At 39.8% G+C, this 15,707-nt stretch overlaps 1 protein-coding gene and 1 long non-coding RNA gene across 4 annotated transcripts in view; one reads left to right on the forward strand and one right to left on the reverse strand.

Annotated features, from left to right (window-relative positions):
* Positions 1-978: 978 nt before the first annotated feature.
* LOC123973648 lies at positions 979-6,734 on the reverse strand. Its single transcript, XR_006825658.1, has 3 exons — positions 6,564-6,734; positions 3,999-4,110; positions 979-1,124 (listed from the first exon to the last, which is right to left on the reverse strand). It is a non-coding gene; the product is annotated as an uncharacterized LOC123973648 (long non-coding RNA).
* vgll3 (vestigial-like family member 3) overlaps positions 6,567-15,707 on the forward strand; it is a 10,170-nt gene continuing 1,029 nt past the window's right edge. Inside the window, exons 1-4 of one of the 3 annotated variants that reach the window (XM_046053832.1) lie at positions 6,569-6,896; positions 7,693-8,038; positions 8,233-8,766; positions 8,877-9,471. In XM_046053832.1, coding sequence (XP_045909788.1) covers positions 6,792-6,896; positions 7,693-8,038; positions 8,233-8,766; positions 8,877-8,917 — 1,026 coding nt within the window. In that variant the 5' untranslated portion in view covers positions 6,569-6,791 and the 3' untranslated portion in view covers positions 8,918-9,471. Of the gene's footprint in view, positions 6,897-7,692; positions 8,039-8,232; positions 8,767-8,876; positions 9,472-15,707 lie in introns of those variants that run through there. The other 2 variants (XM_046053833.1, XM_046053834.1) reach the window with 2 other exon arrangements.

Genomic DNA, 15,707 nt, shown 5'->3' on the forward strand with positions numbered 1-15,707 from the left:
CCACTTTAATTTCTGTCCCTTCCCTTCTCCTTCCTCCGTCCCCCCCCCGAAACATCCACTAATAATCATCTCTGTGCCTCATTAAGGAGCAGAGGAGTAGAGGCACAGGCTGCTCCAGATGTTTGGTGGAAAACCCCTGAGGTCCGGTGTCTGTGTCAGAGACACTTGTGTGTGTGTCACTGTCTGTTGTAATATGCACTATCAAGTGTGCATGATTGCATGAGTGTGTGCATGTATGTGTATCAGTGGCACCTCTCTAAATCTGTGCGTTTGATACTTCCTGCACTGTCTCTAGGCATCACTCTGTGTGTTCCACTGCCCTACTTCCAAAGCAAGCGCATGCAGCGAGGGATGAGGTTTTCTCTATGAGAACACTAGATGGAGATGCGGACTAACTCTTCTATCTCTGCACGGTTTTGAAATCAGTCTCTTTGTCTGCCGGTGTTTGTCACAATGAGCGATCTGTCAGGTGAAGACATGCAAGTCGCAGAATTATTTGAATGATTTATGGGGCTGATACTGACTGTTTATTAAAATCTACCCCAGTCACTGTTTTCCAACTTTGTTGTGATAGATATGATTGGCACATGACACATTGGCTGCTCTTTAAATACCATTTCATTAATTCTGGATGACACAATGAGTACTCGCATATAAGGTACTACAATTCAAAGAAGTTGAAAAGGAGCACAAAATACACTCTTCCTGCTGATTCAGCTTTCCACCCTCATTATCTGAAGAGATTTTGACAATATCAATTGAATTGTTTTTTTGGTAGGCACAGCTGAGTTTTTCTGAAATGAGCCCACTCCAAATGTTTTTGCAACTCCTGTGTAAGTTCTTTTCAGAATGCTGCCCCACTTCCACGATGTCTAATCACACCATCAGCTTGTGAATGCATAATTCACACTCCCTTTGTGAGATTAAAGTGAATGAAACATGAGTAAAAATGATGAGGCTTGTTACTCACTTGCCATAGTTTCTGAGGTCTCATCAGACCTGGCACTTGGCAACCAGCATTCCGGGGCGGATCCAGGATTTAAATTATAAATCTTCCTGTTGTCTTTCCTGAACATTTACCTTTTACCAGATCCCACAGTGGGGGAAATGCACACTGATGAAAGCTAAGAATGAGAAGAGACACATGAAAAAAAGTTTAAGTGAGAGACAATACATCTTTGATGCAAACACTAAAGCAATTCTATAAATAACTAAACAGTTTTGCCACTTTGCCTTTAATGTCCATCCATCCATCGTCAACCACTTATCCTGTGTACAGGGTTGCAGGGGGGCTGGAGGCAATCCCAGCTGACTTTGGGCAAAATGCAGGGTACACCCTGGTCAGGTCACCAGTCCATTGCAGGGCCACACATAGACACACAACCACTTGCAAAATTTCAGAGACACCAATTAACCTAGCCTGCATGTCTTTGGATGGTGGGAGGAAGCTGGAGCACCTGGAGAGAACCCATGCAGACACAGGGAGAACATTCAAACTCCACACAGAAAGGCTGGGTCAACCAGGGTTTGAATCCACGACCTTCTTGCTGTGAGGTGACAGTGCTAACCACTTTTTTAAAAGGATCAAATCATTAAATAAGCTTTTGTCCTTTAATTAGTCCTTCATTTTGTGTAAATAGCTTAGAGTCTCGTATCAATGGGTTCATTTATAAAAACGTTTATTTGTTCATAAAAACAACAAAAAATGCTGTGGAGATTAAAGGTTCAGTGTGCAAGTTTTAGTGGCATCTAGTGGTTAGGGCTGTGAATTGCAACCAATGGCTCATTGTGCATTCACTTACTCCTTGGACGAAATAAGTACTTTATAATAAATGTTTTAATTCTAATGGCAATTGTACATTCAGCAACAAAAATATAACAAACCAACAAAAAAGCTGTGAAAATTGTCAACATATGGTCCTCTTTAATATCTTCATATTATATAGACTACCCCTGTCAAAGTTTTTATTATTTGTGTCTTCTTATATATTTGTATCCTGTTCTGTAAACTTTTTTATATTCCCCGTACACTTTATTCCTCTTTTTGCAATTAAGATTTAAGGAGGGGGGGGGGGGGATCTGATTATTCTGGCACCACTTAATGCACCATCCGTCACTGCTCACCCCTCCCTTTGCAAACAGTAAGAGAAACTACGGTGGCCAGCTCTGTCGGATCTTGTGCTAAATAATAAGTATGGTCCTCCATTTGTCCAAATTTCTCCTACCTCTGATAAACCACCTGACTACTACTACTACTACTTATATTTATGTTTGTTTTTCGTACGTATTCAACGTAGTGATGTTAAGAGCTCTGTAGTTCGTCTGTTACTGCACAAACATGACGGCGTCCATGTAAGAGTAAAAAAGTATGTAGACAGAAATGGCTCCTTCGGTTCATTTTGTAAGGTCTTTATACACAACTGAAATCATAGTTATGTGTATTACTGTAAAACTTCAATTACTAGCCGAGTCCCAAGCCGCATAGCCCCATACCCATTTTTATGGCCTGGTGTGGGAACACATTTTGACAAATAAGCCAAAAGACAGGTCTCCATTCAAAGAGCTCTTACACATTGCAAAATGAAGTATTTCATTTCATAGAACTTTTTGTCCTTATTACCGTAATACTTAAAATAAAAGAAAGGTCCCAATTAGACTCCAGGTGTGGCTACACGTTTTGACAAATGGCTAGTAATGTGTAAAACCTCTTAAAGACCACCGGACTGACCTAAGCTGCTAAGCTGCTTAGATCGGCCTTTCTGTGTGCAGTTTGCATGTTCTCCCCGAGTCTGCGGGGGTGTCTTCCGGGTGTTCCAGTTTCCCCCACCATCAAAAACATGTTAGGTAGGTACTCCAGTCAGTGCTAGCTCAGATCTGGAATTGGTCCCCAGGCACTTTACAGTGGCTGTCCACTGCTCCCTTGATGGATGGGTTAAATGCAGACCTTTACCTTATAACTTGTAAAGATGCACATGCATATCAAATAGATTCTCCACAATTCAATCGTTTAATTCATTTTACAGGAACCATGAGCACCAAAGTATAATTCTTTCAGATTTGCATGATAAGGTAAACAAGAAAAAGGATAAAAAGAAGTGGTGACGCCCTGCTTTTGAAGGGGTCATAAAGTTCAAATATGTGTTCATTCCTTGATTATTTATAAGGTTCCACCAATCAAAAGAATCAAAATTATTAATCATAAAATTGAATCCAAGTTGAAATAACTGTGGTAACCTTCGGATTTCATCCTTTCTAGGCTAGGCCACCAGTATTTTGATTTGGGGCTCTCTCTCTGCTCTCTCTCTCTCTCTGTGCATGAGGTTGGCCTAGATGCGCTCTCTCTGAGCTAGATCAAATTAATGTTTCCTAATTAATATGTAATATAATCGCCAAATTTTTATTAAGAAATTAAGAAAGTAATTAAGTAATATTCATTGTGGTTCAACTAAACAATGTGATAGTAGCCTCTTTCCCACCTTTGTTGAGCAAGAGTTTTGTGGGAAAGGAATAAAACGCCTGTTCCAAATATAGACAGGGTGAGCAAATAAAAGCCCTTAATTGAAGTTTTAAGGTACCTAATAAACATTACAGTGAGCTGCATGTTTAGTGGTACTGAACCAATACTATTCCTACGAAGATACTCAAGGCATTTTGAAATCTCCTTGCTTGTTTTGTTTGAATGTGTTGCTAAACCAGATTGCTGTGGAAAAAGCTAGGACAGAAGTGTCTTCAGCCACGCTAGCAGTGAGGCTGTCCATAGGCACTGCGGTGCTTTTAGCTAAGTGCTAACATGATGATGTTTACCTGGTATACTGCCATTTTAGTTTAGCATGCTAGCATTCTAACATATTAGCACTAAACACAAACTGCAACTGCGTTTGATGGGAATGTCATAGGTGTATTTGGTCATAAACCCAAGTATTCAGCAAACTAGTATTTTGACCTGATGATGCTGCTGGAGGAAAAGTTAGGGGAACACCAACGTCAGTAGGATATACCCTGTGGGGACTGCAATCCAAACGTTTTGGAGATATTTCAGTTTGGACCAACGCTCTGGATCCTCATCGGGAACATGGCACCCTGAGTCTAGGTTCTGCTTGAGGTTTCTACCTGTAAAAGGAGAGTTTTAATTGTTAGGTCTAAATAATTGGGTCTAAATAATATTACAATGGAATATTACAAGGAATTAACTTCTCTTAAATCATTTCATTCATTCCTCAAAAACATGGAAACCCAGGTGTGATTTTTATAAGGTTAAAACATAAGCTTTACATTAAGAATTTAATAAAAAAAATTTCAGAATCAAAGGTTCATGATTAGCAGTCAGTGAGTTTAAACAGGGACCAGCATTGAGAGGAGGGCAATCATGCCACAAGGAGTATGAGGCCTAAGATTTTTATTATACCTGAATACCTTACTGATTAGTTCCTCTTCTCTGCTGCAGGAAAATTACCCAATATTGTCATGTGTCCACTCTGCCCTGTACTTTAAGTAGAACTGTAGCTATGGTCAAAGTACCCTGGGAATGACTCATGACTATGAATAACCTGCCTTATTGAATGACCTCATAATAACAGAGTCACGGTTATTTATTTACTTCACAATTATGACTCAAATGGACTGAAAGAAACTTAAAATAAGTATTGGCTCTAGGGCTCGAGCAGTCATCCACTCATCAGAAGGTGGGTGGTTTGATCCCCTGCTCCGAATCTCCGAATCTGCACGTCGAAGTGTCCTCAGGCAAGATACTGAACCCCAAATTGCTGTGTGAATGTAAATGAATGTGTTCATTTCTGTTTCACCTTAGCCTCTGCCATCAGTGTATAAATGTGATGTAGTGTAATAGTGGTCGGAAAGACTAGAAAGGTGCTATACAAGTACAGACCATTTACCAGATTTAAGAGATGGAAAATATGATTTGATGCTCTAATAAAGAAATCAAAGATCTCAACTTTACTTTACGCTCTAATTACTTGTTTAATGAAATGTATGGGGTTGATTATTCTTATGTAGTTTTTATGATGCTTTGGCAATATATTTGTTACACATTTATGCCAATAAAGCTAATTTGAATTTGAATTTAAATTTGAAGATCTCAACGTGTACTGTATCCAAACTTACTATAATAGCAACAAATCTGGAATTTGTGCCATCACATAATCATCCTTTAGGGTTTAAAAATAAGAGCAAGTGATGGACACATTATTACAACTATAACAACTGATAAATACATTCAATATGCCTGCCCATGTTGCTTTTTGTGCAATTGAGACTTTACCTTTAACAAATGGTCCTTTATTGTTTTGTCAACTTGTGTAATATATTCACTTTAATGAACAACATCTCCCATTCAGAGTCATTTGCTTCTACTACAGATAGTATTGATGTGTGGCAGCTTAGGGGTCAAACTGATGACCAATGTCATGTCGTAGGCCTCACCAACAGGTGGCAGTAAACAGCTCAACTCAGTGGAGCGTCATTCAAATCAGAGAGCTTCATTCAAAGAGGGAAAACTGATAAAGGACAGCACCAGTATGTGCACTGCAGTAATCAAGTTGGCCTGGCAGCTGAATGCTACTGCAACTCCAACACGGTGCAAACTTGAGACCTCTGTTGCGTGTCATACCCTTTCTCCCACCTCCTTTCTTGTTTGCCTCCATACTGTCTCCTATCCTATGAAGTTGAAAATACCCCACCAAAAAATCCTAAGAACAAATATGTCAGTAATGAGAAACGTTTATTTTAATTTAAACATGTTAGAAATCCAAAACATTGAGGCAGGAAACTATAGGTTAACAATTGCACACACATCCAAAAATTACTTTCCAATACAAAGGAAAGGATTTGTTTAGCATTTGTTGATTTTTACTGTGCTTCCATCCTTATCCTTAATCTTGAAAAAATGCAGTTCTTTTAAAGGTGAGTTTGACAGACTAAAATGCACCTGGCTTTCTCATCGGGGATTACAATTAAATGCTTGTGGTATATTCTTGTATGTTTTGATGCAAAGGTATGTTTTTAGGCCAAGACAAAGGAATCATTTTGTTTCTGGAAATGTGGAGAGAGTTTTGAAACAGCAAATAGGCCTTTATCATGGGATACAAAATCTACAGATAATATAACTGAGAGGTTCTGAGTAAACATATATATAGGCTATATATAGCATGAGTATAACAATCCTGGCCACCGCCCTAAGCTCTGACAGGCAGTCCTGACGTCAGGGGTCTCTGAACTATGAGATTTTAATATGACCGCAATAGCTTAAGAGTACTTTAAACTTTGATAAATGAGTGCCTGAGTGCCTACGGTGGGAAAAGAACCTTAGACTCACGGCTGTATTAGTGCCTTGCAACAGTCCCCTGCTCCGTGCAGGCCCTTCCCCGGTGGGCGTGAATAAATGGCACCAGCCCTCTCTAAATATAACTCCCGTCCAAAACAGAAAGAGAGAGCAGGAGGCAAAGGAATACTCACCCAATCAGAAGCAGTCTGAAAAGTTGTCAGAGAAGAGGAGTTTTTTTTTTTTTTTTTTGTCTTTTTTAGGATACAGTGTGTTTGTCTCATACCGTTTTGATCCATTTTGTGGCCCCGGGTGGTGCTGGTGGAGCGCACAGCGGGAGGCGCATTGTCTGTATGCAAACTGCACGACATGGCTATTGTATGGGTTTGGGCATATATGGAGGCACCGATGGCTCGGAGGATACAGCAAGTCTGAAGTCCCAGGAGTGGAGAGTCGTTGTGCGCGTTTCTCTCCTCTGACTTTCTCCTGTTGTTAACCGCTCTGGTCTGTCACTATGAGTTGCCTGGATGTGATGTACCACCAAAGCTATGGAGCGCACTACCTCCCTGCAGCTGCGTACAAGGCGACGTACTACAACCACCACCACCAGCAACAACAGGTGAGACATTCATCGTACAGCTTTTTAAACAACTAGCGAGTGATACAAAGTAACTTTACGTGGAGATTTATCTTTTTTCATTTGAGTAGAGGACATTTTCTTAAGAGCTGGGACGAAATGTGAAGCGTCCAAAACTAAAATAGCATACGTAACTTTAAAAGCAATGATACTAACAAACTACATAACATTTAAGAATGTGAGTAGTAGTAACTGTAATTATATTTTGTAGGCTTTTCATAAAAATAATCACTATCCTGTGACTCAAAAAGTTTTTCTACATTGCCTGACATCTGTTCAGGACACCACTTCAAACTTTCTTTACGCATCACACACACACCTCTTAACTTCAATTTCAGTTTTGAATGAACAAATTCCAGTCTTAGGCTGGGTATTCACCTCAGGTCAGGCGTAATGACATGGAACTATTAATCCTGCGGTCAAATGGTGATGTAATGACAGCCGGTCAGTCACTCAGGAATGTGCATGAGGCACATTGAGCTTTACAAACAGCTGGAATGCAGTATGGGAAAAAAGAAACTAATTTTCACACAACTCCCAAGCTGATAAAAAAAAATACCGCTATGAGTACTTCATACATAGAAATTGTTTCTTTGTGATTTTATTGGTATTTTGACAAGTAGGCTATTACCACCACCAACATGTGTAATAGGATTAGGTTCTTTATTATAAAGTTAACAGAAGAAGAAATAGAAATTGAATGATGTAATTTTTTTGCTGTTCTATTCAGATGTAGTGTATCCCTGGTTAGTTAATCTTACTCTGTCTCTTCCTCCAGAGGAAGCTGAGTGTTTACAGTAAGATGCAGGAGAGTATGGAGCAGCAGCAGCAACAAGGCGGAGGAAGAGGGATGCTTTCCAGGGATCAGGGTCTCCGGCAGGGCCCTGCAGCACCAGGAACCGAATCGAGCCGTAGATCCGCATCTGATTCAGAGCTGAAGGATGCTACTCAACCAGCAGAGGCAGAGTACTTGAGCTCCCGGTGTGTTTTGTTCACCTACTTCCAAGGCGACATCGGTGATGTGGTAGATGAGCACTTCTCCCGGGCTCTCAGCCAGACCAGCAGCTTCACCAGCGAGACCAAACCGATCAGAGCGACTCAGCCGACTGCTGCCTTATGGAAAGGTGAGGGGGGCCACAAAGAACAAAATACTCTGGTTAAATGATATTAGATTCAACTCTTTGATTTGCTTTGGTAAATCTTTATTAATTATTAAGATACACTTCATAGCTAATGATTCGTATACTTAGCTAATTAATAAAGCTGATAAACAGTGAAATTGTTGTTGTGTAAACAATCTGTGTTGTGTTTGTTCTAGATGGTGTTTCTCACTCTGAGAGTCAGAGCAGCTCAGTGTGGAACAGCACCTATCCATCCCAAGCCAGTTCTTGCCTCCCATCAGTCTCTGTCTCAGTCCACCCAGACTTCTCTGCCAGCCCTGTTTCTTTCAACCACCCTGACGGAGCTCTGTGGGCCGACCACATGCTGTCCCAGGCTAGCCTCCCGCCTCCGGCTGCCCTCCCTGATAGCTGGACCTACAGCCTGAACCCCCAGAGCCCAAGTGGCTACCCCAATGTCCACAACGTCTACCATCCTCACCCTCACCCCCACATCCACACCCGGCACCACCACCCCATGCTACACTCATACCCGACCCACAGCCCAGCACTGGATCCCAGGTTTAATCCTCTGCTGCTGCCTGGTATTAGGAACCAGCCGACCACCAGCACAGGGAGTTCCCCACACAGCGAGGGGGTAAAGACGGAGATGGACCCCAGCAGCCCCGTCACGGCTACATCTGTCACATGGACCCCCTCGGCCCTCCATGGATCCCTTGAGGCGTATGACTCAGGTAGAAACTACAAAACAAATTCTACACAGTATACTCACATAATGCTAACTGGTGCAGTCAGTGATACTAAGCATAATAGTAACTTTACCTTGTTTCTTTTTCTCCTGCAGCTCTTGATCAGACCAAAGCAAAGACGTCAGTTTGGTTCTAACTGATGTACTAAGAATGAAAAGGAATATCAATTCACACCAAAAAGGACCTATTTGGCTCTATCAATGTAGCCTATGGCTGCAACACCAGCACTGTAATGTACCATGTAGATGGCTTACTGTAGCTTTGACTTTGAGTCCTGCACTGTCCACCAACTTACCACAGAGTTGAACTCAGGCTTTGGACTTAAATGAAATGCTTTGGCTGCAGGTCAAGGCCCTTGATGAACTATAAGCACAGACTACTAGCTTTAAGTATGGAAGGTCTCTTCTTCTCTGTTGGCACAAATCACCATTTCTTTTTCATGCAATGTGAGACCAAGTGGTTCTGTTTCAAGAGCTTGATTTTTGATCCACATCTTGTTTTGTACAGTAAATGTTTGTTGATGACTGTAAAAGTTTTCTTTGTGTTCAGTTTTCCCATGCTAAGTTGTTGTTTGCTGGATGACATCTTCAGTAATTGTTTGCCTGAATGCTACTTTACTATTTTGCCTTTGGGGATTATGTAGTGTAAATATTGGCACTGTATGTTTAAGTAATAAAATGTTGAACTCTATTTGCAAATGAAGGTTCTTTTCCAGACATAAGTTTACTAAAAATATGTAGATTCAAGCAAAATATTCACCTTAAACTACATCCTCTATTTTCCAGAGGGTTTTTGAGCACATCACTCGAAATTTGAGTAAGAATATGTTTAATACTGATAGCATATTTATACAAGTCCCTGCTCCCAAGAGGCATACATTTACTTGGCAACTCAACACACATAACTTTCCCATTACACCCCATTAAATAATGGATGCTTCTTCTCTTGTAAAATCAGAAAAAGTAAGTTTCATTTTGTAAGACACCAAACCATATTGATGTGTAGTGTTTTTGCCATTCTTTTAATGTAAGAAAATAGGAAAATTATCCACATACACTACATATAACCATAGGACCTTTGTCACTCTGTAACTCAATCAAAATGGTGGAATATTGTCTAGATTGTCTACCATTGTCCCATCTAAGCTTACACAGTGTGAGAGCATACTGACAGAAGTTACTATGAGCCATCAAACCCTGTGATATTGATGACCAAACCAGGATGTTAATAACAGCAGAATCAGCCATTTGTTAAACTGTGAGGAGGTCATTGTTATCACCAGCGAAGGTGTGGATTTGTCCCAGTTTCAAACATTGTATCTTCATAAACACTAACCCAACTTACCTGGGTTAGGGTTTAGGGTTTAGGGTTAGGCTGTTGCTCAAATAAGAATACAGAGATAATTGCTTTTTGCAGTACTCAATGACTGTTTCGGGTACAAGCCATGCTAAACAACATGTTGTACATTATGGACCAGACAGGGGCTGAGTTGTGGTATCAAGGGAAGTGGGTTGCATTCCACAGACAGTTATTGTAAGATACCATGACATGTCTGTCACACAAACACACACGTAAAAACACACACGGTCCCAGACTGACAAACACACACCAAAGAATGCATTTCCTGTCTGGACAGGAAGTTTGTCAGAGAGTAGCAGACCACTAAGATGTTTAAAGACACAGGCAAAAAGGGAGATTTCAAGAACTACAGTTAATGTCTGTTTTGATTTGGTTTTATTCTGATATATGATTTAATCAAGATCTCATGCATAAAATTAAATAAAAAACACACACAGAGACAGCCTGGATATCAGTGTCTGAATGAAGGTCAGGAATGATCGGCTTTCCGAAGAAGATGTGTTCACAATGTTCATCAGCATGAATCTTGAAAAAAAGTTGCTGCTTTAAATACATACTTCAGGCTCGGTCCAGTGCCAGGACCAGCATTATTTGTACCCACCCTGACATAATCAACAGCTGGCCTTCTTAGATTGGCCTGGTGTGTGTGTGTGTGTGTGTGTGTGTGTGTGTGTGTGTGTGTGTGTGTGCAGTGAGTGGTCTGACCAGGTGGTATGATCAGCAGTAGCAGTCCACTAACATTCCAGCCTTCTCTCCCACGTCTCTCATTCTCCATCTCCTCTAAACAGCAGGACTTCAAATCTGGACCTCAGCAGCTGCAGTTCCATCCAAAGCATCAACAAATTACGATGTTATGAAGTGGAAAACCCTGACTGTAAAAGGTTAATTCAACACTCAGAATAGATGAAATTTGTTAAATTATCGACAGAACATATTATAAGAAGAAGTGGCTTCTGTTTATTATATTTAAAAGAAAATGTCATTCAGATGAATAGGCTACTATAAGGCATTCAGTCGACTACTAAATACGTAAGTGCCAACATGAATGTGAGTTGTATGAACAATGTCTGACACAGAAGCATAAAAAGAATAAGTAGTTGTTTATAAATATTTGTTATGCTATTAAAATGTTAGACGTCAGGAGTATTTATCTGGACCACGTTTATACACAATTACACTTATCAACACCTTAGCGACTGAAATCACGTGATTATTATATCTTAGAATAATCAGAGTAATCAAAAAAATAATTGACATGGGTTGTGTGTATTATTTTTATTTACTTTTGCATGGGAATGTCACACAGAATGCAACAACGCTACCAAGCATGTAGCCTTTCCTAAACAATCGTCCAGTTGTGGGTGTACAGCTCATGCTTTCTGAAGTTACTGATGTGTGAACATACTGCCATGTTCATGTTCATGCCTGTTTGGGTTCATTTCAGCAATAAAATAATAGGCTGCAAATTACATATAAGTGGATTTTATTAATTCCTAAAATGTGTCAGCAAACACTTTTTTATGATTGTTAATAATAGCTGTATGAAAATCTCTGTTAAACTCTCTATCATAGTGTTTACTGCAACTCATCAGGTCTCTGATATTCCCAGTGCGAGAGAGTAAAAAAATACTAGGCAAAAGAAATAGAAAAAAAATAGAAAAAGATGGAGAGAATTTTAGATGTATGTCCTCTCACCTCTTCTCCAGAGCTCCTAATTAGCATTAGCATGTAGCCTCTGCATCAGCATGTAGTGCACTTATATGCTAAAAGGCATCCCACTGGCAGCCTTGGAGAATCACCACAGGCACTTCCACTGCAGGAAGAACACCAACATACAGCAAAACAGAGCTGAAAGCTATATGAAAGGGATTTAATTTGTCAGTTATAACAAAAAAAATGGGGCAGTCAGAGATTTAGGAAATGTTGCATGTGTAGCATTAGCTTTTAATTAAAGTTTAAATAGCCAATGCTTTGTGCTGATATTTAAGATCTTCAAAGCAATAATTGATGACACTGTCATACAGTATCATCGTAAGTGTGTATCTAGCAACTCTATATCAATAACTGATAATATATCAGTAACAAAGATTCAAGCTATTTCATGATAAAATTTATATATGTTGGTATATGTTGGTATAAACACAATATATTTCCAAATGGATATGTTTTTTTAATTTTATCTCTTGCACTTACATGCGCCAGAAAAATCTAGTTACAAGCCCACACACACACGTGCACACACACAGAACCATGTTTCCATGCACAAAAGAATCCAGATAAGAAGAGGATGAACCCAGAGCTAATCTGAGGCTTTGGATCCCCATCTCCATTGCCATGATTGCCTCTTTTGTAACCACCATCTATTTCCTTTCTGTAAAAGAGAATTGCATTCATTTTAAGAAATGAGAGGAAATAGTTGCATTTTCTTGGAAATTATTTTTCCTTCTGACCTGATGAGCCCCATTTGAACCTTTCAGGATCCCTGTTCTGAACTTCCCTCCAAACCCCAGCCTGGTTCTTATCATCCATTTAATTTACTAATATTTTAAAATGTGTAATTTCTTCATTCAGATGTAGTGCAGAGAAGCTGGATAAATCTAATCAACAGATACAGCAAATATTGTATGCATATGTATCACACTGGACTGCTGTAAACTCAATTCAGCGGCTTTGTTATTGGTCAAGTTTAATGCCATGATTTCTAATACAGTAAATGTGTCACTTCACTTGCAAATTTAAAGGGAAATGCCTTGAATGAAGAAATAGAGTTGAATAATTTTATGGTTGTGCTTTCTTGTAGAGCTGCACTTATTCCACAGCCATGTTTCTGATTTGCTGTCGTTCTTTGCAGCCATAAATTGCCAGTCTATTATTTACATGTAAAAGTAGACTTTTCTTTTTACATTTAATGGAATGAAAAAGGGGGCAAAAACTTTAAATCCTTCCATTTATCGTGCCCAAAAAAAGTACAGAGTGAAACTACTGTAGGTAGTTTTCAGATGACGCTTCAGTGAAACAATGAAGAAACAGCAAGAAAACAGATGCTGAGTTGAGTATCAGACTGGAGGGAGTTAGAGTCCACAAAAAGAGATGAAAAGAAAGAGGGAGAGAGGGGGGGAAAGCTGATCAGTCATAACACGACACAGCTACACATTCCAGAGTAATTGAGCAGATGATTAGTCTCACAATCAGCAACACAATCCCAGCTGTCTGAACACAAAACTATATAAATACAGAGATCAGGGAGGAGAGGAGAGGAGAGGAGAAGAGAGGAGAAGAGGAGAGGAGAGGAGAGGAGAGAGGAGGGTAGGAGACGAGAGGAGACGAGAGGACAGGAAAGGAGATACAAAAACAATAAAGGCGAGTAAAAGAGGCATATGGAAATCATAATCCCTCCACTCCCTTTTCCTCCCTTTTTCCTTCAAACGTCTTTTTCTCACTTCCATGAGCCAACTCCACGCCTACAAATCACTGGGGTAATTAGAGCTAATTTGCCCTCCTCGTGCGTGTATTAGGGGTATTAGTGAAAGGCTCAGCTTTCACCACTCTGTTTGTGTCAACAGGGCAGCCTAATGAAGCATGCTGGGAGTGCCACAGATCACTTGTCCTGCTGATTGCGCTTGATTTGCCAAGTCTTACTTGTTTTAAATGATACCTGAGTCAAAATGACTAGGAACACCCAAGGAGAAGAGAAACCAGTGAAACATCAGATTTTACTGAGTGCTCAGCTTCTCAGGACAAGTATTATTAAAATTAGTGTCAAAGCAACAATATTATTCCAACAGAAGTTATTTTCCCTTTTCTAACTACCAGTTGTATACATAATGCAAATTCCAATGAACAAATCATGTAATGGCAGTTCAAGCAGGACAAACATTAAATCTCTATAAGCTTTCGAATCAAATTTAGTTTGGATTAGATCATTACAGTTTAATCTAATCTCCTTTATATTGGATGAAGCAATAATAATACCACAGAGGAATCAATAAGAAACTGCTGAGGCCAGGAAAACAGGAAAAAACAATATAGCAACATTTAAAAGCTGTGGTGAACGTGCAAATGCGCAACATTTGCTATTCATATGATCAGATAGAGCCAAATGTCCAGATGTGAAAATGCTTTTCAGGATTCTTTTTTTATTTTTACTTAACATCAACTTGATCAAAGAGCTCAGCTAGTAGGAAGTGTTGTAATTTATTGTTTAGTCACGTGGGGGGAATCGCAACAAGCTGTTAACAATACATGGCATATTATCACTTTAAGTGGATACGGTGTTAGCGAAGAGTGGCTTATTTACACATTCAGCAGGCAAAGAGCATTCATTTGAAGTTGTGTTTGTGTGCACTTGATGAGTTTAAATCCAATATTCACTTTCAACTCATTTCAACATTGGCTGCACCTTACACAGAGGCATCATTTTAGTAGCTTTAAACAAGTCCTTCAGTAGAAAGTGAAAATGGGAGCCCGTAGTAATCAAAGTAATTGTGAAGTGTGAAATGTTTAATTATGGTTAGTTAATTATGATTATAATGCAAACCATTCCCTCTGATCACACATAGGACATTCGCCATTGTTGGAGCATTTCACTAATCACAAGAACCACTTGAACACTTTTTTCTTCTGGCAGTGTGGAGTTTTTCCTTGAAAACAACTGCCTACTGATGCTGGAAAAGGATTGCTGAGAGTTGAGAGACTGAACCACAATAAACAATAAAGTTGCAAAAAATCTAAACAATTTGCTAAAAGATGAAATGCTCGGCAGAGCTGAGGGGAACTGCAGAATCGAAGGATTTCGGAGGGTTTGTAGGTATCAGCTTGAGCTGCAGCAGGAAAGGTAACTGAATTTGAATAGTATTACACATTATTGGTTTGGATCAGACAGATAACTAACATGGTTCATCAGTACTACTAACTGTGTTGTCCTCTCACAGTAAAAAGATTGCACTGAACAATTCCTTGAGTATCACTTCAGGATGTTTAATTGGAACTGGAGCCAAAAAAATAGGCTCTTGTAACAGTTTTACCGCTGCTGGTCTTGATAGTCCCATATGGCAAGAGGGAGGGAATATTTGCACAGGGCCATGATCCTGAGCGTGGCAAGGATGAGGTCTGTTGGAGCTCCAACAGCCAAGGAGAGGTTGTTAAATCAAAATTCAATACACACTTACACCGCAGGAAAAGATCAACATTTATGCCTGTTTACAATGTACAGCAAGAACATCCACCCATAACACAGGCCAGCCACATTCCTCTGCCTGCCCACACACAGAGCGGCCAGGAAACATGATGATGTCTTCCCTTGAAGAAGATGGATTTTTCAAAATGAGAAGTACAAAACAAATTCCACCAGAAGAAGTTAACGCTTTGGAAGAACTAGGGTCATGAGAAGCACTGTTGGGTTGGGGAAATAAAGATTAATACACACCGCATGCAATAACTTCACAATTTTTTGTTTCTCATGTTTGTTACCGTGTCAATTTACTAAACTAAAGTTCTTCTTCCACCAGAGGGAAAGGCACTCCATTCATAAAGGCCAGAGTAGCTACAGCAGTAGGTTGTTTCTGTCA

Source organism: Micropterus dolomieu, linkage group LG07, assembly GCF_021292245.1.
Source record: "Micropterus dolomieu isolate WLL.071019.BEF.003 ecotype Adirondacks linkage group LG07, ASM2129224v1, whole genome shotgun sequence".
NCBI lineage: Eukaryota > Metazoa > Chordata > Actinopteri > Centrarchiformes > Centrarchidae > Micropterus > Micropterus dolomieu.